This window comes from Urocitellus parryii, chromosome X, assembly GCF_045843805.1.
Source record: "Urocitellus parryii isolate mUroPar1 chromosome X, mUroPar1.hap1, whole genome shotgun sequence".
Lineage (NCBI taxonomy): Eukaryota > Metazoa > Chordata > Mammalia > Rodentia > Sciuridae > Urocitellus > Urocitellus parryii.
Genome location: NC_135547.1, coordinates 92978633 through 93005390, shown reverse-complemented (window position 1 = coordinate 93005390; position 26758 = coordinate 92978633). Strand labels below are relative to the sequence as shown.

At 36.8% G+C, this 26758-nt stretch overlaps 1 protein-coding gene and 1 pseudogene across 3 annotated transcripts in view; one reads left to right on the top strand and one right to left on the bottom strand.

Moving 5' to 3' along the window:
• Window positions 1-7890: 7890 nt before the first annotated feature.
• Window positions 7891-8425, bottom strand: LOC113200331 (transcription factor BTF3 homolog 4-like; annotated as a pseudogene).
• Window positions 8426-23839: 15414 nt separating this feature from the next.
• Rp2 (RP2 activator of ARL3 GTPase) overlaps window positions 23840-26758 on the top strand; it is a 45325-nt gene continuing 42406 nt past the window's right edge. For all 3 annotated transcript variants that reach the window (XM_026413747.1, XM_026413748.2, XM_026413746.2), the window contains exon 1: window positions 23840-24091. In XM_026413747.1, the coding sequence (XP_026269532.1) occupies window positions 23993-24091 (99 nt within the window). In that variant the 5' untranslated portion in view covers window positions 23840-23992. The remainder of the gene's footprint in view (window positions 24092-26758) is intronic.

Genomic DNA, 26758 nt, shown 5'->3' with positions numbered 1-26758 from the left:
CTTCTCCTTCTAATCTCTCTCCAACACACTTCAGTCAAGCTAGTTCCTACCTCTGTACCAGAATTGTGCTTTTCCAAGTCCCTACCAACCTCCAATGTAACTAAATCCTTTGATCACTTCAGTCTACATGAAAGACTCTCTCCCTTTTGTCTCTGGATTGTTTTATCTCACTGGTTATTCCTTATTAGTTTTTAAAAATCTTATTTTGAAATAATTTAAGGCTCATAAGAAATCACAAAAACACTACAGAGAGGTTCTGTGTACCCTTCAACCAGCTTTCCCCTAAAAGACAACTTCTGATGTAACCAAATCAAAACCAGGAAATTGACATTGGTACAATACTCCTAATGGAACTACAGATTTCACCAGTTTTTACATGTGTTTATTTGGCAATTATGCAGTATAGATTCATGTAACCACCATCACAATCAAGATTCAGAACTGCTTTGTTGCCACCCCTTTATGATCATAATCTACCCCTAAGCCCTGGCAACAACTAATCTGTTCTCATCACTAAAATTTTGTCATTTCAAGTGTGTAATATACATTGAATTGTTTTTAGATTGTCTTTTCTATTTTATAAGGAAAAAATCAATTAAACTTATTACATGTGCCAATAGTACATTCTTTGTTTGACCTGGGCAGCATTCCATTGTGTGAATATACCAATTTGTCTATTTGCCCATTAAAAGACATTCAGCTTTTTAAAGTTTTGGCTGTTACAAATAAAGCTGCTATGAACATTCCTAAAGGCAATATGTTCTTTCTCTTTGGTTACTTTCAAGCATTTTTTTTCTTTGTCATTAATTTTCAGACATTTGATCATAAGTTGTCTGATTGTGAATTTCTTAAGTTCTATCTTTTTATGGTTTGTTCAGCTCTTTGAATTTTTAAGTTTATGTCTTTTACTAATTTTTTATTGTCCCATAGGTCTCTGAGATTCTGTTGCTTATTTTTCTATTTTCTCTCTCTTTCTCACATTGGATAATTTCTGTTGATCTATCTTTAAGTTCCTTGGTTCATTCCTCTCTCATCTCTGTTCTGCTCCTGAGTACTTCAGATAGTGAAATTTTTATTTCACTTATTGTAGTTTGTAGCTCTAAAATTTCCATTTGGTTCATTTTTATATCTCTTTTTTCTTTGTTGGGACTTTCTGGGTTTTTTCAATAGTTTTGAGAATGTTCATGACTGCTTGTTGGAACTGTTTTCTGGTAGCTACTTTAAAATTGTTCTCAAATAATTTTATCTTGGTGTTGGCAACTGTTGATTGCCTTTACTCATTCAAGATGACATTTTCAAACTTCTTGGTATGATGGTAATTTTTATTATATCCTGGACAGTTTGAGTGTTATTTTATGAGATTCTGGTTCCTATTCAAATCTTGTATTATAGCAGGCAGTCACCCTGTTTATGTTAAGGACATTCTGGAAGTCTGATTATGTATTAGATAACTAAAGTGGTTATTGTAAGTCTAGGACTCAGGATAGTAGTCATGACTGAAAATATTTATTTGAGAACTATTTATGATGGTTCTTAAAGTCATAATATTTGATGAGAGTAGCTATGGATGAATGTAGTAGCCATGACTAGTATCTGAGTCTTAGACTTACATAACCACTTTAGTTATCTAATAGATAATCAGACTTCCAGAATGCAATTCAGTTTTTCTGCACAAACTTGCTCTTTCCTCATTCTTTCCCATCTCAGTAAACAGAAACCTCATTCCACAAGAATTTAGATCATTTTTCATCCCTCTTTTTCTCCTAAACTAATCCAATCTACCAGTACCTGTTGTTGCCTCTACCTTCAAAATAAAAGAAAAATCAAACCATTTCTCATCATTTCCATAGCTACCATCTTGGTCAAACCCAATATTATCTCTTAATGTATTATTGAAATAGCATTTTAAGGAGTTGCACTGTTTCCTTCCTTGCCTTCCCAACATTTTTTCTCTCCACTTCAAAGTGAGCCTTTTTACATGTAAATCAGATCACATCGCATGCTTGTTTAGAACTTCCTGAGTCCACCTCAGAGTCTTTACCATGCCCCTACCTAATCTGGTGCTGCCATTCCTCTGCCTAGATTTCCTACTAATCTTCTTGCCCACTGTGTTCTATCAGTACTGGCCTTTGTACTGTTCTTAAAACATGCCAAAAATTTTCTCCCTTCCAGTGCTAGTATTCTAGTTGCTGTTTCCTCTGCCTGGGATGCACTTATTCCAAATAGTCTACTTCTTCACTACCCTCAGGTTTGTGCTCAGATATCTTATCAGAGAGCAGGGTACAGTGGCCCACATCTGTAATCCCAGTGGCTCCAAAGCCTGAGGCAGGAGAATTGAAATTTCAAAGCCAGCCTCAGCAAAAGTGATGCAGTTATCAACTCAGTGAGACCCTGTCTCTAAATAAAATACAAAATAGGGTTTGAGATGGGGCTCAGTGGTCGAGTGCCCCTGAGTTCAATCCCCCGTACCTCCCCCCAAATCTATCAGAGAGGCCCTCCCTAACCACCTTCTCTAAAATAGTATGCTTGCTACTGTCTCTTTGCCCTGATTTTTCTCCTAAGCATTTTTCCCAGTTATCTACTGTTGATGGATTAGAAGTTCAGGCATTCTGGACCCTCATCTGGAATGGATTTAATGAATGGAAGCAGGCCTCACATGTTACTATTGTCTGAGTTGCTTCATTCTCTGTTATGTACTCTTCACATGACTAGTTTGAGATTCCTCATAGCAAGGTGTTCTCAGAGTAGTTGGATTTCTTAAGTGGTGGTTGGCTTCCCCCTTAGATGAAGTGGAAATTACCAAACATTTTAAATGGTTTCTCCAGTACTGATATGGCAATACTTTGCAACATACTCTTGGTCAAGGAAAGCAACAAGACCATCCTAGATAGAAAGAGGAAATAAATAGACTCTGCCATGGGGTGAAAGCAACCAAATGCATGTGTGGGGCCAGAGGGGGTAGGAATTGATTAATGATGACCTTAGTTATCTTTGTAGATTATATGCCACAGTACCTATAGCCCTTTAACATTATTCATATTTGTCTGCACCACTAGGATAAGGTCCATGAGACCAAGAGATTGTCTGTATAATTCACTGTTTCATCTACATTGCCTACAACAGTGCCTGAATACATAGCAGATACTCAATTATTTCGTTAATAAATTTTGCATAAGGTCTAACCTTCAATGATTCCTTACACGGAAAAACCAAATTACTGTCCCTACAATTGTTAAGGTCTGCTAACACCTGGTCCAATATTTTGCTTTGTATCTTTAATTATAAGCTTATACCAAAAAGAGAAATTTACAAATTTTACCTATGGTGAAAACGTGTACCATGAAGGAACAGAGGTAGAGACCTTAGAGGATTGTGAACCTGGAAAGAGGCATATTACTGTCAATGCCAAAGCTTAAGGATACAATATGATTGGGATGCAAAGCTCTTCTTCAGATTTATCTCCAGAGTCAAAAGGACATTTTCTTGTTGCCAGGAACAATCTGTACTCATCCATAACATTTCAAGTGGCCCCAGAATTTCCAAGATAACTGAAAACAAGGAAAGAAGATATTGTGATATTTGTATGACAGTAAGTAACCAGTAAAAAAAAAAATCATCTCATTAATTGAGTGCACTGTGAATCTCACCCATAGTTTCAACTCAAGGGACAGCCCTCAGGCTTTCACTCTCTGATGTCCTGATAGCCACACATGTAAACTGATGATTGGTTACACATCTGACCCCAAAGCAACTAATCCAAACAGGTGTGCAACCTGGGATTTCTTCTGCCAAGAAGAAATTGGCTGAGTACCAGTCCACTCTGAGGAATGTAGCTGATAAATACAAAAATATTTGGTAGCTATGATAGGTCATGTGTAAAGAAATTGTGAGACAATAGGGCTGGGCCTGGGGCTCAGTGGTAGAATGCTCACCTAGCATGTGTGATGCACTTGGTTCGATCCTCAGCACCACATAAAAATGAAATAAAGACATTGTGTGTCCACCTACAACTAAAAAATAAATATATATTTAAAAAAGAAATTGTGAGATAACATAAAATAGAAGCAATGAGATATAGAAAGTATATAGAGTGAGGAGATAAACTAGCAGAAAGAAGTAAGTAAATAAACACCTGGAGAGTAACTTAGGCACAATGAGTTAAGCTCTAGGGCTGGGGATGTGGCTGATTGGTGTAGAGTGCTGACTTGGCATTTGTGAGGCCCTGGGATTGATCTTTAGTGTGTGCATGCTTGCACACTGCGTGCAATACACACACACACACACACACACACACACACACACACACACAGACACGAGTGAAGCACTAGGGCAAAAGACCACAAACTTTTGCTGTGCTTCCTGCCATCTTAGATTCCCCCACCACCACCCTCTAATTCAAGCCCAAGACAAATAATTAAACCCTGTGTTAGGAAGGAGTTTTTCCTATGCTCATAAAAAAATGCATGAAGAAACTTTTTTGTTATTATGACTGTGATGTCTAACTCTGGGCAATTTAATGAGACCCTATCTCAAAATAAGAAATAAAAAGAGTTGAAGGTCAGTTCAGATGTAGAGCATCCTTGGGTTCAAACCCCAGTATTACAAAAAAATGGAACAGACAAAAATTCTCTAATACAGAATGCTACAATAGTAAAAAATATAAATAACTAATTAATCAATATATACCAGAAGTTTAGAATTCTGTAAACTTGGAAGAGGAGAAGTAGAAGAAGAAGGACAACAAACAGATATACACACCATCAAACCACTATGAGAGAAAGACATCTGGGGGTTACTCAAGCTGAACCACTTATTAGTTATTATAGTTTTGCCATAGCCTCCTTACACTTCTGAGATCCTGGACAGTAATGTAGGAAGTTGGAGGAAAGGAGTGTTTAGCGACAACATAGGCATGGGCTGCCCATCTCCAGGGCCCTTTCCCTACTTCTGCATACACTGCCACTCATGAATGTATGCCATTGGTTTATAGTATCATAGTCCATTTTTCATCCTTGTGCATTAGTCTTCTAGAGCCACCATAACAGAATACCACAGAAAATAGATGGCCTAAGCAAAAAAAAATATATATTTTTTTTTTCTTACAGTTTTGGATGGTGTAAATTCAAGATCAAAATGTCAGCAGGGTTTTTAAAAATATTTATTTTTTAGTTGTAATTGGACACAATACCTTTATTTTATTTATTTTATTTTTATGTGGTGCTGATGATCAAACCCAGGGCCTTAAACGTGTGAGGTGAGCGCTCTACTGCTGAGCCACAACCCCAGCCCATCAGCAGGTTTTTAAAACTATTTTTAGTAGTAGATGAAAACAATACCTTTATTTTATTTTATTTTAGTTATTTTTATGCAGTGCTGAGGATCAAACACAGCAAGTGCTATACCACTGAGATACAACCCCAGCCCTGTCAGCAGGTTTTGTTTCTTTTGAGTCTTCTTCCTTTGGTTTGCAGATGGCTGCCTTCTCATTACATCCTTACACAGCCTTGCCTTTGTGTGCATTTATGTCTGTGTCCTTTCTTTTTTAATATTTATTTATTTATTTATGTATCTTTAGTTTTAGGTGGATACATTAGTTTGTTTTTATGTGGTGCCAAGGATCGAACCCAGTGCCTCATGCATGCTAGGCGAGCACTCTACCACTGAGCCCCAGCCCCAGACCCTGTGTCCCTTCTTATAAAAATACCAAGTCAGATTGGATCCTGACCCACCCATATGACCTCATTTTACATTAATTATCTCTTTAAATGTCCCTTCTTCAAATAACAGTCACATTCTAAGGTAGGAGTAAGGAGACATAAATTGGGAGGAGGTACAATTTAGCCCATAACACATTGCAGAAGTTTTATTTTATATAAGAAGATATCAGAAACTCCCTGCCTCCTCTTCTTGACTTGAGACCAGAAGGCTCCCAACATTATGGCAATATTGTGAAAGTCATAGCTGTTGCCCATTACCCTAAGGCAAGGATGTGTGTGGCTTGTCAGTGAGAATCCTCTTAATATTTCTTGATGTATGGATCAAATTCAGTTTTAGCCCTTTGAAAGGGAATCAGAACCTTGTTGCTCTGGACCTGGTGGCTCCAATTGAGATTTGCTGTCAGTAAAAAATATGAAAGATTCCAAGAAGGAACTCCTTGGTAAGCAAAGAGAAATTGAGATAAAACCCAGGCCCAGAACTATGGGATATGCATTGGTTCAGCTGAGCCTGGAGGTCTTCCAGGACAAAGCCACCCTGATATGATATTCTGAATGAACCTGCTCAAATTCAAGTCAAAACTTAATTCCCATTGTGTAGTATTAAGAAGTAGGACTTCACTGGATTTTTAAAAGGTGTTTAGGTATGGGCTTTGCTCTCCTGACTGGAATAATCCATTCACAGATTAATAGATTTGTGGGTTCATGGGTTATCATGAGATTCTGTTATAAAACCTAATTTGGCTCTGTCTCTTATATGTTCTTCTCTTACTTCAGGATTCTGCAGTGGATCCCCACTAGCTATAAGGGTGTCACTAAATGTGGTCCTGCTAAGAGCCACAGCCAAGTAATATGATGCATGGCATTTTTGGTTGAAAGGTGACGCCAGCAAGCCATTGAGATGATATGATTATGTTAAGATCTGCATTCATATGGATATTGGACTCCTGCTGTCCACCTCGGCCTGCCAAGGGACTCCTGGAGAGTTCCCATTGGTTGGGGAAGTATGGTAGGAGGGAATTCCGGGGGAGGGACTTCCTGTTGGGGTCCGGGAGAACGCCGCGTGGGTCGGTCGGCAATCAGGGCATTGGCGGCAGTTTCAAAAATAAAGTTTGTTCCTGCTTAAGTGGCTCGTGATTTTGTGCCCAGCCAGACTGCGGCATGGTCCCTCAACCTTGGACCTCCTAGCCTCCAGAACCATGATCTAAATAAAACTTTATTCTTTATAAATCACCCTGTCTGTGATATTCAGTTATAGCAACAGAGAATAGACTCAGAGAAAGGGGGTTGCTCAGTGTATGACTGTGAACCACAGAGCCATAATCTTTGAGCACATGGGAAGGACGCCACCTATATCTGTACAGTGACCAATGCAAACATGTTTATCCTTTCCAGGAGCACAACTCTCCATGTGAATGGGTGAATCCAGGCCTTATATTCACTTGAGGGGACTTTGGAACAAAATTAGTAGGGATCTGATCCTACTTTCCAGTTCTTCCTGGAGAACCCACATGGTGGCTTGGACCAAGTTCAAAACCCAGCTTAGCCATTTACTTTGTAAAATCTTGTACTCCAATTTCCTCATCTGCAAAATGGGGATAAGAAGAATCCTTCTTTGTAGAGTCTTTAGGAGTAATAAATTATTTAATAACTTATAATAGCATTTGGTACATTAAGAATTTAATAAATAGTACTTTTTATTGTTCTTATATGTGGTTTCAAATTCATTATTATTTCTACTTAAGTCTTTACACACAGGACTTATACCTTTTGACTTGAGTGAGCCTCGTGATTGTTTAATATAGATACTTTACATTTTTTTAGAATTTTTAATATTTATTTTTTAGGTTTTGGCGGACACAACATCTTTGTTTGTATGTGGTGCTGAGGATCGAACCCGGGCCACACGCATGCCAGGCGAGCATGCTACCACTTCAGCCACATCCCCAGCCCTAGATACTTTACATTTTGACCAAGAGAATAGATCCTGGGAAGAAGTGCATGATACAAAGTTAAATAACAAAAAAAAATCTGAATGAGCTGCTCTATTAATATACAAAATATTTACATTACTGAACTAGTAACTGGTGATGATCTATTTATCTGTGAACTTTGGAACCACACAGCTGATATGTTAAAGATAATCCATGCTAGCTTCCAAAAACCAGAGAAGATTTTAGTTAGCTTCATTCTTTGATGCTTCATTAAAAAAATTTTACAGGCTCTGGAACATCATCATCCTCTTCTTTAATATATTCTAGTTTTGGTGCTTTGCTATTCAATACTTGCTGAGGGGACTGTTTAGCTAACTTTCTAAGGCTCATTAAGTTATGAGCACCAAGTGGCTTAATATTCCAGGAAGCATTTCTGTGATAGATTTGACTGCTGCATGACCTTGTAATTGTAAAGTGTTAGCAGAGAGGGAAGCTTGCACTTAGGGATTGTTTTTTTGTTTGTTTGTTTGTGGTACTGGGTATTGAAATACTCAGGGGCACTTAAACACTGAACCACATCCCTAGCCCTTTTTTATATTTTGATTAGAGACAGGGTCTTGCTGAGTTGCTTATGGCCTAAGTTACTGAGGCTGGCTTTGAACTCACGATCCTCCTGCCTCAGCCTCCTGAGCTACTGGAATTATAGGCATGTGCCACTGCACCCAACTGGACTTGGGGACTATTGAAATGAATGAGTATTCTATCATCTTTAATCATGTTCACCTCTTCAATATCAGCTATTTATTCACAGGTTATTTTTTAGAGAACTCTCAAGCTTTTTGTCATAAGCTATAGCTGTTCTATGTACTACCTTATTTCTGCAGGCTGTACACTTATTCCCATCCTTATCTGAGCCTGGAGTTTGGCTGACTTCTTGATTTGTGTTGCTGATAACTCTTTTTTCATTCTGTCTTGGGACCTGGACATCCAGGATTCAGGGAAAGCAACTCATGCTTGAGAGCATTTTCCCAGCCATAGGAACATTGAAGGAATGGGAGCTGCAGTGGGGAGATCTTGCCTGTTACATAAGGCAGATAAAAGAAGAGAATAATTGGAATTTTAAAAGTTTAATGTTTATTTAGTTACAGATTATAACTATAATTTATTCCCCCTTTGATTCAGATATTGTAATAAAATTATATTCACTTTGTTCTCATTATTCAACCAGTTAATATTTTAATGTATTTCCTCCCATTTTTTCACATGCCTATATAAATTTTTTTGTTAAATTTTTTCATATCAAGTATGAAATTTATATTAAGCATTTATATGTAGATGATGAGTATTTTCTCATATATGTTAAGCATTTTCATGCACTTAAAATTGTAAATGCAATTTTAATCTGCATAACATCCCATCAAATGGCTGTGTAATCATTTGTCAATGATTTCAAATTAATGAACATTTAAAATGCATCCATTTTCAATTATTTAAAATATCACCCATAAAAATCTTTATTTACAATTTTTTATCCCTTTTTCTATTCATTTCCTTAAATCAGCTTCCTATAAGTAAAGTTACTTGATCAAAGGGAATAGACCATAATAGAGGAAGTCCTTCCCAGAGCAATCAGTCAAGAGAAAGAAATAAAAGGCATCCAAATTGGAAGGAAAAAGTGAAATGGTTTGTGTTTGATGCTGACATAATTTTATATATACAAAGCCCTAAAGACTTCACCAAAACCTATTAAAATAAATTCAGTAAAATTTCAGGACATAAAATCAACATGCAAAAATCAGGAACATTTCTGGACTGGGGTTGTGGCTCAGCAGTAGAGCACTCATGTAGCATGTGTGAGGCCTTGGGTTTGATCCTCAGCACCATATAAAATAAATAAATAAATAAATAAAGGTATTGTGTCCAACTACAACTAAAAAATAAATATTTTTTTTAAAAATCAGTAACATTTCTATACAATAACAATGAATTATCCAGGAAAGAAAACAATCTCAGTCCCCCCTCCCTCAAATAATTTAACCAAGGACGTAAAAGATCTATACATTAAAAAACACTACAAAATATCTAGGTATAGTGGTATGTGCCTATAATCCTACCCACTCAGGGAGCTGAAGCAGGAGGATCAGCTAGAGGCAAGCCTGGGCAATTTAGGGAGACCCCATGCCAAAATAAAATTTTAAAAATGGCTGGGTATGTACCTCAGTGATAGAGTGCTTATGTGAGGCCCTGTGTTTGATTTTCAGTAACATACACATACACACACATAAAGTATAAAACATTTATAAAGAAATGAAAGAAGACACAAATGAATGGAAAAGTATTCTGTGTTCATTTAATTGGAAAATTAATATAATTAAAATGTCTATATTACCCAAGTGATTTACATATTCAGTGCAACCTCTATTAAAATCCAATGTTGTTTTTCACAGAAATAGAAAAAAAATCTTAAAATTTATATGGAACCATAAAAGACTTTAAATAGTCAAAGCAATTTTGACAAAAAGAACAAAGTTGCAGGCATCACACTACCTGATTGAGATAATATTACAAAAATATAATAATCAAAACAGCATGCAACTGGAATAAAAACAGATGCTGGCCAAGAGAACAGAACAGAGAGTCCAGAAATTAACCTATACACTTAAGTGCCAATTGATTTCTTAATACAAGAATACATGATAGGTCCCAGTGGCTTGAGAAGCTGAGACAGGAGGATCGAGAGTTCAAAGCCAATCTCAGCAAAATCGAGGCACTTAAGCAACTCAGTGAGACCCTGTCTTTAAATAAAATACAAAATAGTGCTGGGGATGTGGCTCAGTAGTCAAGTGCCCTTGACTTCAATCCCCAATACCCTCCCCTAAAGAAAAAAAAAAAACACAATGGGGAGCTATGGCTGTGGCTCATTAGCAGAGCACTTGTGGAGCATATGTGAGGTACTGGGCTCAATCCTTAGCACCACATAAAAATAAACAAATAAAATATAGGCATTCTGTCTATATACAACTACAAAAAAATTTTTTTTAAAAAAAGAATACACAATGGGAACAGTCTTTTCAATGACTGGTATTTTGAAAACTGGATATCTATATGCAGAGGAAGTATTTTGAACTCTTATCTCATATGTAAAAATAAAGTCAAAATGGTTAAAAAGTTTGAAAGACCTGAAACTATTAAATTACTAGAAGAAAACAGGGAAAACTATACCATATTTGTATGGGCAATGATTTTTTGGATTTGAGCCCCAAAGAACAAGCAACAAAAACAAAAATAGACAATTAAGATTGCACAAAGCTTACTACATGCACAACAGATAGAGCACTAATTTCCAGGATATATAAAGAACTCAAAAAACTTAACACCAATATATATATATATCCCCTTCAATAAATGTACTAAGGAACTGAACAGATACTTCTCAGAAGAAGATATACAATTAATAACAAATATATGAAAAAATGTTCAACAGCTGTAGCAATTAGAGAAATGCAAATCAAAACTGCTCTACGATTTCATCTCATCCTAGTCAGAATGGCAATTATCCAGAATTCAAGATACAGTCATACATTGCTGTTGGCACTGGAAATTGGTGCCACTATTCTGGGAAGCAGTATGGAAATTCCTTAAAAAACTTGAAATGGAACCACCATTCGACCCAGCTATCCCACTCCTCAGTTTATATCAAAAGGACTTAAAATCAGCATACTATAGTGACATAGTCACACCAATGTTTATAAGCAGTTCAATTCACAAACTGTGGAACCAACCTAGATGCCCTTCAGTAGATGAATGGAGAAAGAAACTGTAATATATATATATATATATATATATATATATATATATATATATATATATATACAATGGAATATTACTCAGCATTAAAAGAGAATAAAATTATGGCATTTGCAAGTAAATGAATAGAGTTGGAGAATATCATGCTAAACGAATTAAGCTAAGCCCTCAAATCCAAAGACCGAATGTTCTCTCTGATAAGTGGATACTGATCCACAATGGGGGAGGGGGCATGGGAAGAATGGAGGAACTTTGGTTTGGGCAAAGGGAAGCAGGGAGGGAAGGGGGTATGGGGGTAGGTGAGATGGACATCATTACCCTAGGTACATGTATGATTGCACAAATGGTGTGACTCCTATCTTGTACAACCAGAGAAATGAAAAGTTGTACTCCATTCATGTACAATGAAATGAAATGTACTCTGCTGTCATGTATAACTAATTTTAAAAATACCATAAAAATAGATTGCACCAAACTACAAAAACTTCTGTACAACAAAAGGAATAATATAGTAAAGAGAAAACCTATGGATTGGGAGAAAATTTTGTAAATCATAAATCTGATGAGGGACTAACATATAAGGAACTCAAACAAATCAATAACAAGAAGGCAAATAACTTGATTAAAAAATGGACAAAAGAGGTTGGGGTTGTAGCTCAGTGGTAGAGTGCTTGCCTAACATGTGTGAGGCACGGGGTTTGATTTCCAGCACCACATATAAATAAATAAAAAATAAAATTCCATTGACAAAAACAATTGACTAAAAATATTTTTAAAAACAGACAAAGGACATAAATAGATATTTCTCAAAGGAGACATAAATGGCCAATAGATATATGAAAAATGCTCAATATTACTAATCATTAGGCAAATATGAATCAAATCCACAAAAGGATATTCATGTCATATTGATAAAAATGGCTATTATCAAAAAGATGAATGATAACAAGTGTTGGCAAGGATATGGAGAAAAGGGAACCCTTGCACACTGTTGGTAGGAATGTACACTAGAATAGCCATTATGAAAAAAATAGCACGGAGGTTTGTCAAATACTTAAAAGTAGAAATACCATATGATCCAGCAATCCCACTACTGGGTTTTTACTCAAGGGATTTGAAATCAGTATATCAAAGAGGTATCTGCACTCCCATGTTGATCACAGCATTAATCACAATAGCCAAGATATAGATCAATCTAAGTGTCCATCAACAAATGAAAGGATAAAAGAGGGCTAGGGATGTGGCTCATGGTAGAGTGCTTGCCTAGCATGCACAAGCCCCCCGGTTCAATACCTAGCACCACACACACACACACACACAAAAAAAAAAAAAAAAAAAAGATGAAGAAAATATGGCATATATGCCCAATGGAATATTATTCATCCTTAAAAAAGGAAACCCTGCCATTTGTGATAATATGAACAAAACTAGAGGATACTATGCTAAGTGAAATAAGCCAGGCATTGACACATACCACATGTTGTCATGTATATGTGGAATCTAAAACAATCAAACTCAGAAGCAGGGAATAAAATGGTGGTTACCAGAGGCTCTGGGGTCAGAGAAATAGGGAGATATTGTCAAAAGGTGCAATGTTTCAGTAAGGATAAATAAATTTTTGATAGTTATTGTACAGCACAGAGTATATAGTTATTAATAATGTTTATGCTTCAAAATTACTAGAGAGTGAACTTCAAATATTCTCATCACAAAAATGATCAGCATTTGAGGTGATGTGTATGCCAATTATCTTAATTTAATCACTTCACATTGTACACATACATCATAATATCACATTGTATCCCATAAATGTGTACAATTATAATTTGTCAATTAACAATAAAAAGTAATGTACAAAAAGAGAATAGACTATTATTATGCATACTGCCAGTTTGTTTTTCCAAAATCTGGTACTGTTTTGCTCCACCCCATACTCTTGCCAGGACTTTGCTAATTTAATGTTGTTTTTGTCTTCATATTTTATTACTGGTGAGATGAAAATATTTTAAATATCTAAGAGCTCTTCGCATTCCCATGATCATAAATTGTTTATTCATTTCCTTTGCCTTCTAATAAAATTCTACCAATATGACAACATTAAAGAATAGAAGGAGGTTTGGGAGAAGAAAATGGAGGTGATCTGCTTCTGAGAGTTTGAAGACACTCTGATTGGCCCCAGGTAAACTTTTCCATGCTTTTCTTTCCCCAAGATGTTAGCCTTTGTACTCACCTGGATAGCAGGTGAACCATGTGTCAAGCACAGGGCCAAGCCCAAGCTGACAGATTGTACTGATAGAGGAACAATTCCTTTTAAGATTCAGACAATTTTCTTCTTACATTTACAATAAAAGGAAGAAAGAACCAAAGGTGCCAGCTCTCCATGGCCCTTCAACAGGGCAGCAAACATAAAGGCTAAATGACTATAAAACAAATTAATAGACTCCTTGTTTCTGAGGAGCCTACTGTGACTCAAGCAGAGCGGTTTTATTGCCTATGACTATGTTAAAGGGGCGAGGCAGAAAGCCTCTGACCTCATCCAAATCCAAAGGCTATAAGAATTTATCTTATGACAGCTTTCTAGGCTGATATCTTCCAGGGAAGATAAGCAAGTGAGTAGGAAATGACTTTGTACTTGCTTCTCTCAAGCCTCCCATGCAGAAGAATCGCAAGGCATTCTGCCAATATCTAAATTTAGCTGTGGCTTATGTGGGTACCAGCTTCCCCCAGCTTCATGGTGGAGCTGGTCCTCTATACTATGCAGGTAAGGACTCTTGGAATTATGTCTAGACCTTTTATCAACTTACGGAGTTTTGAGAAAACTTAATTAGTGTCTAAGAGGCCACTATCTTCTCTATGTACAAAAAGATCAACTGAAAAATCCATTCATTTATAGCAATTATTCTATTGCCAGGGAGATCCTAAATGTTATGAATCAGATTCATCTGCAATTGAGTCATAATATGGCCCACGAGATAGCTGCATAAAGCTACAGCAAATTACCACAACATGTTCATTGGCCTCATGAAGACCTCCAATATTATTAGTAATATTGATGGGTGTGTATTAAGGATGTTAGGGCTTCTAAAAAGGAGACATAAATAGCCAATAAATACATGAAAAACACTCAATATTACTAATCATTAGCCAGGTGCAATGGCATATGCCTGTAATCCCAGCTACTTGAGAGGCTGAGGCAGGAGGATTGCAAATTCAAGGCCAGTTTTGGCAACTTAGTGAGACCCTGTCCCAAAATACAAAATTAAAAACAGGGGCCGTGGATGTACTCAGTGGTAAGCGCTTGCTTATATGCTTGAAGCCTTGGGTTCAATCCCCAGAACTGAAAAAAAAAAAAAAAAAGTTGAAGTATAGTTCTTATTTAGGAGTGTTTTCTGCAACACTGTTTCTTCAGAGCTAAAAGCCAGTGTTCAAATGTTTCTTGTTCTCTGGGAAACTCTTTAATCCTGGAAGCTAGTCCTGGGACTTTTAAAAATCCCAGGGCTCCTCTTTGATAACTGTGTACCAAACCTTTCACATAGGCAGCTATTGCATTCTGATTATAGGCCAGAACAAAACCAAATAATCAATCTATATGATTGAAGAAAAGAAACCCCCAAGTACAGCTGGATTAATTTGCTAGTGTTGCCCAAAAAAGTATCACAGAATGGGGGAATTTAAATAGCAAAAATGTATCGTCTCACACTTTTCGAGGCTGTAATTCTACAATCAAGGCATTAGCAGGTTTTCTTTCTTCTGAGGACTGTGAGGAAAAGATCAGTTCCAGATCTTTCTCCTTGACTTATAAGTGGCTGTATTCTCCCTATATGTCTTCATATCCTCTTTCTATGGATATTTCTGTATCCAAATTCCCCTTTTTAATTAAGATATTGGTTATATTTGATTAGGTCCTACCCTAATGACTTCACTTTAACTTGATACCTCTGTAAAGATCCTGTCTCAAAATAAGGTCACATTCTGAAGAATTACTGAGAATGGTTTTTAATAAACAATAATTCACTTTAAGACAGGATTTGTAGGGTTTAAAGTTTTTAAAATTTGGACTGGGTCTTTTGAAGAAAAATAACAAAATTGCCATATTCTCCCAGTAATGGATGCTACAACATTGTTTGCAACAGGGAAACAATATGTAAAGACCAATGAAAGCTAAACAGAAACTAGGTACTATAGTCAAATATGCAAAGAAAAAAATTCCCAAGGCAAACTTGATAGACTTATTAGTAATCAGCAAATATGACTATACAACCATTCGGATGACCAGAGGCACAAATTTGATCAACACTTCAAAACTACCCAATAATAAAGAAAAGTTAGAATCTTGAAATTTACACACAAGAATTTTAATTCTAAATTAGTATGGCTGCAAATATTTATTTTTCAATTTTTTTTGTATAACTGTGGGTATACTTCCTAAGATAGTCTAAGTTCTTATCAAATCTGTTACATTTCTTATCTATACTTTCATTTTAACAGTTATATTCTGTACATGCCCTATTGCCTCCTGATTGATAAGAAGACTGCTTGAAAAAAGGATACAGAGTATAATTTTGAAAATATTAAAAGTATAGTTCTCATATAAACTAACAGCAAGCTAGTGTCAAAATTCATTAATGAGAAAGCCAAAATGTTGATAAATGTGGTTCGAAGATGATATGAGAAGTTGGATTTTATATAATCAGTGGGGAAAAAAGGAAGAGTGAAATAAGATAGCTACCATGGATACAAAATTGGTTAACTTGCTAAAGGGCAATAAACCATAAACATTTGGGATCATTTTTTCTGCTGGGTAGAGAAGAAAATTATCACACTTTGCCAGTTTTATTTATTTACTTATTTCCCTGGAATCGGAATTGAGCCTAGGGGCACTTGACCACTGAACTACACCCTAGCCCTTGTTTTCTTTTATTTTGAGACAGGGTCTCACTATGTTGCTGAAGCTTATCTTGAATTTGGGATCCTTCTGCCTCAGTTTCCCAAAAAGCTGGGATTACAGACATGCACCACCTTGACCAGCTTCTCTGTTTTACTTTCTTTTCCTGATCTAAGAATGTGCTATGAGCTGAGTGTTTGCTGTGGGAAGGTGAGGAAGTGGGAACTGCACCAAACTTAGCATAATGGAAGATTTTGTCTAGGATAAGCCATGACATTTGTTCACTTTGTTATAAACTCAAGGAGGAAGAGAGGGGAACTAGGAAAGAGTTTCTACTCTTATAATCCAAGGGACTTTTGGACTGCTTAGGTATTGGACAGCTATATGATATTAACCTTTCCTTTGTAAAGTTTCATAATTATTATTATATATCATTTTTATTAGCATTTTTACCTTGTGACATCAGTTATTTTGCCTCAATATTTTTTCTCTTTATTTTGGATTTATTTTAAACTATCTAAATATTGATGAGTAGCAATTATGTAAGTGGAGATCTTCTAGATGTCAGATGGAGAGCTTAATTTTGGTATACATGGGAAGAGGAAACTAACTAAATCTCTCATTTAGCGTGGGTGAAATGGGAAGTAGTTCTTTTTTTTTTTTTTAAGTAAAATCCTAAGGATAAAAACAGATTTTCTAACACACTGTGATGAGCTCTGTAATTTTATATTTATCTGAGTTTGTCCCTTTCCTTAAAAATATGGAGATGAATGTTTAGAAAATGGAAATTCCACTAGAAAAAATGATTTTTTTTTTAGTCTAGAAACTATCATTTCAATATACTTTCCATTGGAGTTTCTTTGATACAAAAAGTTACTAACATTATTTTCACTTTATGCTTGTTAAGAACATTCACTTCTGGGGACTGAGGTTGTGTCTCAGTGGTAGAGCACTTGCCTAGCATGTGTGAGGCACTGGGTTCAATTCGTAGCACCACATAAAAATAAAATAAAGTTCCATCAACAACTGAAAAAAAAAGAACATTCACTTCTGGCTGGGTACGGTGGGGCATACCTGTAATCCTAGTGGCTTGGGAGGCTGAGGCAGGAAGATTGTGAGTTCAAAGCCAGATTCTGCAATTTAGAGAGATCCTAAGCAACTCAGTGAGACCCTGTTTCTAAATAAAATACAAAAAAAGGGCTGGGGATGTGGCTCGGTGGTTAAGTACCCCTAGGTTCAATCCCTGATACCCCCCCAAAATAAATAAAGATAACTGTATTTATGTGGGTTGGTCTCTGTGTCTTCTATTCTGTACCATTGGTCTACATGTCTATTTTGGTGCCAATACCATATTTTTGTTACTATTGCTCTGTAGTATGGTTTAAGGTCTGGTGTTGTGAGGCCTCCTGCTTCACTTTTCTTGCTAAGGATTGTTTTGGCTATTCTGGGTTTAGTTTTCCAAATGAATTTCATGTTGCTTTTCCTAGTTCTGTGAAGAATGTTATTAGGATTTTAATAGTAATTGCATTAAATCAAAACTGCATTAACAGTTTTGGTAGTATGGCAATTTTGATAATGTTAATTCTGTCTGTCCAAGAACATGGGAGATCTTTCCATCTTCTAAGGTCTTCTTCAATTTCCTTCTTTAGTGTTCTATAGTTTTCATTATAGAGGTCTTTCATCTCTTTTGTTAGAGTGATTCCCAAGTATTTTATGATTTTTGAGGCTATCTTGAATGGGTTAGTTTTTCTAATTTCTCTTTCAGTGGATACAACACTTTTGTATAGAAATGTATTTGATTTATGGGTATTGATTTTATGTCCTGCTAATTTGCTGAATTCATTTATTAGTTTAGAAGTTTTCTCGTGGAATTTTTTTTGGATCTTCTAACTATAGAATTATGTCATCAGCAAATAATGATAGTTTGAGTTCTTCTAACACAGATAAATATAGTTATCTCATATAGTTATCTAGACAAAGGCATCAAAAACATACATTTGAGAAGGGATAGCCTCTTTAACAAATGGTGCTGGGAAAATTGGAAATCCATATGTAGCAAAATGAAATTAAACCTCTATCTTTCACCATGCACAAAACTCAACTCAAAGTGGATCAAGGACCTAGGAATTAGACCAGAGACCCTGTACTTGATAGAAGAAAAACTAGGCCCAAATCTTCATCACGTTGGATTAGGCCCTGACTTCCTTAACAAGACTCCTAAAATGCGAGAAATAAAATCAAGAATCAATAAGTGAGATGGATTCAAATTAAAAATCTTCTTCTCAGAAAAAGCAACAATCATTGTGATGAAGAGAAAGCCTACAGTATGGGAATGAATTTTTACCACATGCACATCAGATAGAGAGCACTAATCTCCAGGATATATAAAGAACTCAAAAAACTTAATGCAAAAAAAAAAAAAAACAACAACAACAAACCAAACAACTCAATAAGTGGGCTAAGGAACTTGTCAAAAGAAGATATACAATTGATCAACAAATATATGGAAAAGTGTTCAACATCTTTAGTAATTAGATACATGCAGATCAAAACTACTCTAAGATTTCATCTCACTCCAGTCAGAATGGCAGTTATCAAGAATATAAGCAATAATAAGTGTTGGAGAGGATGTGGGGAAAAAGGTACACTCATGTTGTTGGTGGGACTGCAAATTGGTACAACCACTTTGGAAAGCAGTGTGGGAATTCCTCAGAAAATTTGGAATGGAACCACCATTTGACCCAGCTATCCCACTCCTCAGTTTATATCCAAAGTCACATAGCAACACCAATGTTTATAGCAGCTCAATTCACAATAGCTAAACTGTGGAACCAACCTAGATGCCCATCAATAAATGAATGGATAAAGAAACTGTGGTATGTATACACAATGGAATAATATTCAGCATTAAAAGAGAATAAAATCATGGCATTTTCAGGTAAATGGATGGAGATGGAGAATGTTATGCTAAGTGAAGTAAGCCCATCCCAAAAAACTAAAGGCTGAATGTTTTCTCTGATTAGTGGATGCTGATCTATGATGGGGGGTGTGGAAAGAATGGAGGATCTTTGGATTGGGCAAAGGGGAGGGCAGGGAGAGGTTATAAAGGTAGAAAAAATGGTGGAATGAGATGGACATCATTATCCTAGGTACATGTATGATTGTACAAATGGTGTATCTCTATAACCAGAGAATTGAAATGTTGTGCTCCATTTGTGTATGATAAATTGACATGCATTCTGCTGTCATGTACAACTAAGTAGAACAAATAAAAACTACAAAAAAGTAGGAACAAAGAAAAAAGAAAAACAAAAACCCATTCACTTCTGAGAAGCTTTTCTCGACTCTTCTATTCTCCTGGCTCCCATCAGAATTAGAAATCTGTATCCCCTATAATTCCTATTTTGTGAAATCTGCTATACCTTTTCCTAATTATCAGTGTGTGTGTTGTTATATCCTTAATATCGTATTAAAATCATTTACTTTTTATCTATCTCTTCTATTAAACTGAGCGTTTAATCCATTTTCATCTCAATACCTAGCATAATGCCCAGAATACAGGGATATTTATAAATTTTGTAAGAAAATTTTAAAAATAAAAATAAAAAGGTCTTGGAAAACAATTTTTGTAAGAATGAATGAGAATACTGTCAGACAGCCCAGTATAATATCCTAATCTGTTTGGTAAATTGACATTCATATAAGAGGACAGATTCACCAATTTTAATTTAAAAAAAAGAAGAAAAATAACACAGGGATGAATACAGGTTACATTCAAATCCTCAAAAAGCTGATTAGGAAGTCAGGTCATTGATGAAAAAATAATTTTTATTTGGCCTAAATTGAGTCTCCTATTAATAACATTATATAAGATACCCTATGATAAGTGCAATTAGAAAAAACAGTCTTTGTAACCTGATTACACAAAATTTCCAATATTTTAAAACATAATTGGAACTGATCAATAAGGTGGTAAAAGAAAATCCAGAAGAATTATTTGAAAGTTAAAATGTGAGACAATGTATGCCTGTTAGCCCAGCAATTTAGGAGGCTGAGCCAAGAGGACTGCAAGTTTGAGAACAGCCTGGGAAACATAATGAGATCCTGTCTCAAAATGAAATAAAAAATGGCTAGAAATGTAGCTCAGTGCTTACCTAGTATGTGTGAAGCTCTGGGTCCAACCCCTGGTACTGCAAAAGAAAAAACAATCAATAAATAAAAAGTAAGAAGGAATGTTAGCTCAAAAGAAATTTTCTGTCTATGTAATTTTAAAACCTTCCAATCTCCTTTTTTGGTAGAGAGATAATATCAACACATTGCAGTAGCCAGCCTCCAAGATAACACCTCGAAGATCTGTGCCTTACTGTATTCATTTCCCTTATTTAGTCTCTTCACTTTGTGAGTAGGGTAGTGTCTAATGAGTGACCAATAGAATGCAGTGGAAGTGACATTGTGTGGCTTCTGAGGCTTTGCTACAGGAGGCTTTGCAGCATCTGCTTTGATCTCTTAGAACACCCACTCTTGGAGCCCTGAGTGTGAGATGTGAAGTCCAACTACCCTAAAGCCACCTTGCTGGAGAGATTACATATAAAAAGTCTAAGATTTCATGTATAATAATTCCTGGCCAGTTCCCCAGCCATTTGAGTCATCCAAGCTGAGACTCTGGACATACTGTGGAACTCAGTTAAGTTGTTCCTGCCAAACCCTGCCTAAAATGCAGACTCATGGATAAAATAAATAGCTATTGCTTCAATCTATTAATTTTCGTGTGGTTTGTTATGCAGCAATAGATAGCTGAAATACTCCTCCCTTTCCTTCCTCCTTCACTAGATGTGAATAGTTTCCTTAGATGGGTGCAGAGTGAACAAGGATGTGTCCAGTCATCTCAAGGTTGGAGAATTTTCTAGCCAACTGTATTGGGGTAATTGATTATCTGTGTTATACAGATAAACTGCATAAGGGCTGTTTTCTGATTTTTTTTAAAATTGGGAATGGAACCCAGGACCTCAAAAATGCCTTCCGAGTGCTTTAACACTAAGCTAAACCCTCAGTTCCAGGATTGTCTTCTGAGAAGAAACTATATCACTTCTGTGGTCAAGACACAGGGAACCCTGGACCATCTCTAGAGCTCATGGCCAGGCATAAATCCCAACTTAACAGATAAATACATACACTAAGCTGAACATAAAGTGCAGCATTCTACAGAAAAGAATTGACAAAAAAAAAGTGACCAGAGTATAAACAGCAGTAGGTGTACTAGCAGAAGGAACAACTAAAGTCTGCCTGGACTTTGCAGGATTTGAGCCGTTAGCACATTCCTTTTCAGGACCTGCTCCCCACCCATGTTTGTAATAAGAAACTCATTCCTACATTTGCAGCAATTAGACCAGAGGTACACACCAGTCTATAGACAGTTTATTTTTGACTGGCCAGTAATTTATCTGATTATCTCTTTTGAGAGTCTGAACTAGTATATGAAGAGAGTGTAGCATTCAGTTGGACAGAAAGGCCAGGAGGGATCAAGGCCCGAGAACTATTGGCAGCCTGTATATTTTGATAAGCATGTAGAGAGCTTGTTTGCAAAAAGTAGTGATGTGAATTCATGGGGGGAGAGAAAAAGGGAGGGAGAAAAGAATTTTAAGAGTGAGAGACAGAATGAGAGAACACTAGCCCTAGCTCTGCTTACTGACTTTTTAGTCCCCAGTTTTTAAAATGTAACTTTATTTTATTTTATTTTGGGTTTGGGTGATGATTTGATGGGAATTAACAAAACAGGGACTTTATCTTCAGTTTTATTTAAGGGTCTCTGAAAAGACCACTATTTTATACTGGCTTTGTTTCTGGTTTATCATTAGTGAATATTTCAAAAGAGAGTTTTAGAGTTTGTTTCCCTAAAACTAGTTTTGTCATGCTGTTTGTGCATGAAAAGGAACATTATAACTGTGGGAAGGAAATCCTACGGGCATGAGGCCCAAGCAGATGCTTCTTTACTTATTTATTTCCAATCAATGAAGGAGGAACAAATTTAAGGCAGGAAGGGGCACTAGAAAACACATGCTCTGGATTTGTCCAGTACCTGCTCAATCACTCCTATTATGACCCCATATTTATCCCTTTCTCTCTGGTCCTTTGCTTTCTATGCTGCACTATGGTGGTGATCACAGTTTTAAAATTCTGTAAATACAAAGTGTCTAATGAGAATCTAATCCAAATCATTCTTACATAGGACTTTCATCTCATTCTGAAGATGAAAAAATTGCACTGAGAAAAGACTATTGCCTAAGATATGCAATGTAAATTTGCAGTAATTTCTAATACTTCAGCACTGTACTTTTTCTTCCTGATTGTGCAATAAGGACAGGAAGTGAAAAGGGGAACATTGTTAATGTTCAAGTTAAGTCAGAGGCTCAGTTAGGATACTTACAAGATGTGAATAGGTGGGAAAGTAAAAGATAACCAAATTTGAACCTGAATCAATATGCATTTGATGTCCTATCAAGATGTCAAATACTGTATCTCAGAGAAATCAACTTATTTTTTCTCTTACATAAGCTATACATATGTGTTTTCATAAAATTCTACACAAGTATCATTAATGTTAATAATTGGCATATGTAAATTTTAAAAATCTACTTATGTGTTCATTCAACAAAAAGCTTCATTTATTAGTGTTTTTTTTTTTTTTTTTTTTTTTTGAGATGGGAGTCTTGCTATGTTACCCAGAATGGCCTTGAACTCCTGGGCTCAAGCGTTCTGTTTCAGTCTCTCAAGTACTTGGGATTGCAGACATGCCAGAGCATTTTATTGAGCAAGGAGTTGGACCAGGCTGGAGGATTTAACAGTACATGCTCATTTTAGACATGCCATTTGGTCTTTAATTCATAATTTTAATAGACACCACAATTATTTTTCTGAGTACTTGCACAAGTTTTGAGCAAACGTGAAAGTTTTAAGAAAGCATAGAAGAACGTCGGGGGACTTGTGGAGGAAGGTGCCTAATGGGCGACAGTGGCAAGGCAAACTGTGGGACTAGGGGGAGGGTTAATAAAGGGAGTAAGGACTATGAATTTCAGGGTCTTCCTGTGTGAGCAGAGGTTTCTGTTCTCTCACAACTTGCATCATAAAACAAGTGTAATATTCGACTAGGCATCCATCCCGCGCCTAGAATTTGGACAAAAAGACCCGGATGCCGAGTCCCACCTCCCACCAGCTAAGGGGACCCGCTGAGTTCCATGAGGGGCGGGGCCGAGGGGTGGGGCGGGGCTGGGGGGTGGGACGGGACAGATCTAGGGGAGGGGCCGCTGTGCATTTTCCAGAGCTGGGCGGCTCCGCAGCTGAGGGCTTACGCAGGAGCCAGGCTTGGATTGCTGAGTACGTTGGTCTCTGTTTATAGGCCGCACAGAACTGTTCACGGAGCTTTGATTGGCTCAACAGGCTCTGAGCGGTCATTGGCTACAGTGGGTCGTCAGGGCGACTAAGGGGAAAAGAAGAAGGGGTGTTGGGCCTGGCGGTGAACCGAGGCTGCGGGCAGCTGGGCGGCTCCGCGGGTGGGTGTCCGGAGAGCCGCGGGGCTGGAGTGCCCAGGGTTCACATCACACTCCAGGAGGTGCCCGGGCTAGTTGGTTGGCTGGTGAGACCCGCAGGCCAGGACCATGGGCTGCTTCTTCTCTAAGAGGCGGAAGGCTGAGGAGTCGCGGCCCGAGAGTGAGGAGGAGCAGCCCAAGCAGTACAGCTGGGATCAGCGCGAAAAGGTAATGAAAGTATTTTAGCCCCTGGTCTCAGTCCTTTAGAGCTGCTCGGCAAGTGGCCCTTATAGCCTGGAAAGTCTAGGGAAGCCGACTCAACGATATGGGTAACTGAAGTCAGGGTGCAAGACTTTGAGAGAGCGTCCCAAAGAGCTGAGAAAGGGGCCTTCAAGTTCATTGTCCAGGTAGATACCCTCGGGGGCTTTGCCTGGGTTTTGCTCCCTGACTTGCGCCTACTTCCCGTTGGAGGATAGACTCAGGGAAGGAGCCAAGAATGCGCTCAATCGCAAATCACCTCATTTCACCAGCCGCGCTGAGCGGGGGTTTGGTCCAATCGTCGAATTACATATGGGACTGATTCTCATCTCTTCGGCGGCTTATGTTCCGTGGCTGTTTCTCTTTTGTCTGCACTCCCTGGCAAATCTCTTTGGTGCCGCATGATATATTCCACTACTGCATTTTCTTAGTTACTAAGTGTACTGTTATAATGTACAGCTTCCCTCTCCCTCCTTTTCCAGTTGGCTGAAAGGGATAATGAAAATCGAAACAGTCTTGAATGCGTGTTAAGACTGTAAAGTGAAAGTAATTGGTATGAACTAGGCAATATTTATTATTGCTTTATGTGAATGAAAACACCCTTATTCTTATTTTGAAGATATCCCCTAGTCTTGCACAAAACACACTTACTCATCCATTTCTTAATGGTTCCTCTTTTTACATAGTTCTTCATTTATGCCTAGTAACTTTGATAGACTTAATTATTCTCTTCCAAACAAAATGAGATTGTCTTTAATGAGTGTAAGAACAGTTAACTCTTACCTAGTGCAACATATCTTTACCCCCAAAATACTTTATAATAAGTTTCTTACTAATGGTTTGATTCAGTCATAAGCCTTCCTGCCCAATCACCAATTCCCAGCAGAATTTAGGCATGTAGATTCTCCAAGTGTTACATTTAATAAATTAGAACCTTTTTTCATAATTCTCAGCCCCATCTTTCTGCCTCTGGTTCTTAGACCCTTCTTGCACCATGTGATACATTTGTTTTCTCTTATTCATACTTCATGGTGGCATTTTATCTTGTATGAAAGCTGTGTTTTCTGTTGTACAAGGAGATTGCACCTATCTTTTTTTCCTTTTCTTTTGGCACTAGGGATTGAACTTGGGTGCTTTATGACTGAGTTACATCTTCAGCCTTTTGTATTTTTTATTTTGAGACAGGGTCTTGTTAAATTGCTTAGGGCCTGGCTAAATTGCTGATGCCAGCTTCAAACTTGTGATCCTTCTACTTCAGCCTCCTGCACTTGGCTAGAATCTGTCTTTTAAAGTTATTTGGTGAGCGCTTTTTGAAAGATTCATTTTCCTCAGATCTAGGATTTCTAACAATGCTCTTTAAACTTGAACTGTCTGCCACAGAGAAAGTTGTGTTTTTTAATTTTTATTTTAGCTTTTTGTTTTGAAATCGTAGGCTAAAACTAAAGTGCTTTAAAAAAATTATAGTAGTATTGTTTGCCTCTGATTCATTGTTTTACAATAAATTGTGTTACAGTTAACCTTTATTGACATTTCATTCAGCTTAATTGGAATCTTTCCAATTAATCCCTCTTTTAGATCAGTGGATGTGTTCTGTGATTTTTCTTCTTTTTGCTCTTTGGCTAAGTAAAAGCATTGGAAATAGATCAGGAAACACCATATGTAGCAAACTGTTACTTATAAACAGGGAACATTTTTTGAGAACATTACTAGATACTACAGCTGTAGAGATATTACTGATATGTATAAATAAGTTCATACTTCTGTATGTGTAATAAAAGTTTAGGGGCTGGGGTTGTAGCTCAGTGGCAGAGCACTTGCCCAGCACATGTGAGATGCTGGGTTCAATCCTCAGCATCACATAAACAAACAAACAAACAAATATATAAAGATATTGTGTCCAACTACAACTACAAAATATTTTTTTTAAAGTTTAAATTTTTATTTTACTTTTTGCAGGGCTGGGGGTCAAACCCAGGGCCTTGTGCATGCTAGGCAAGCACTCTACTACCGAGCTATGTCCCCAGCCCCAATACAAGATCTTTTTTTTTTTTCACAATACATAGCAGTTATTTATGTAAATACTTGAAAAAGTCAATGATGGAAAAAATAGGCTTATCATGAGAGTTTATATTCGTTGTATTTAGTTTGCCATTTAAAAAGTGCTGCTTCTAGGTTATCCTAGCAGATATAGAACACTTCAGGACACATGTACCTACTGTAACATACTGTAATAGATACAGTCATTATAGAATGATTTATACTTTGGGAGGAAATTCAACAGTAGTAAGGGTAACTTGTTTATTTAAACTAAAAAAAGTTATAATATACAAATTATTTTTTCTCATTTGATTGAAAGGGCTATAAAATTTCACATACCAACAAAGGAACGCCTCAGTTAATTGCTTTTACCTTATTTCCTCCTTAAAGGAAAGTGTACACTCAGCCATACAATTTTCTAGACTGCACAATGGCTTCAAGGCTGGTCTACCATAAGTGACTGAAAGTAGTTGTGTTGGTAAGCTGACATTGAATAAGTTAAAATCTTGATCAACTCAATTAATCAAGATTTTTCTAACTAAATGAGCATTATATTCCCCAAACAACTCAGTTTGAAAGTCTTTTGGACTATTGAATAAA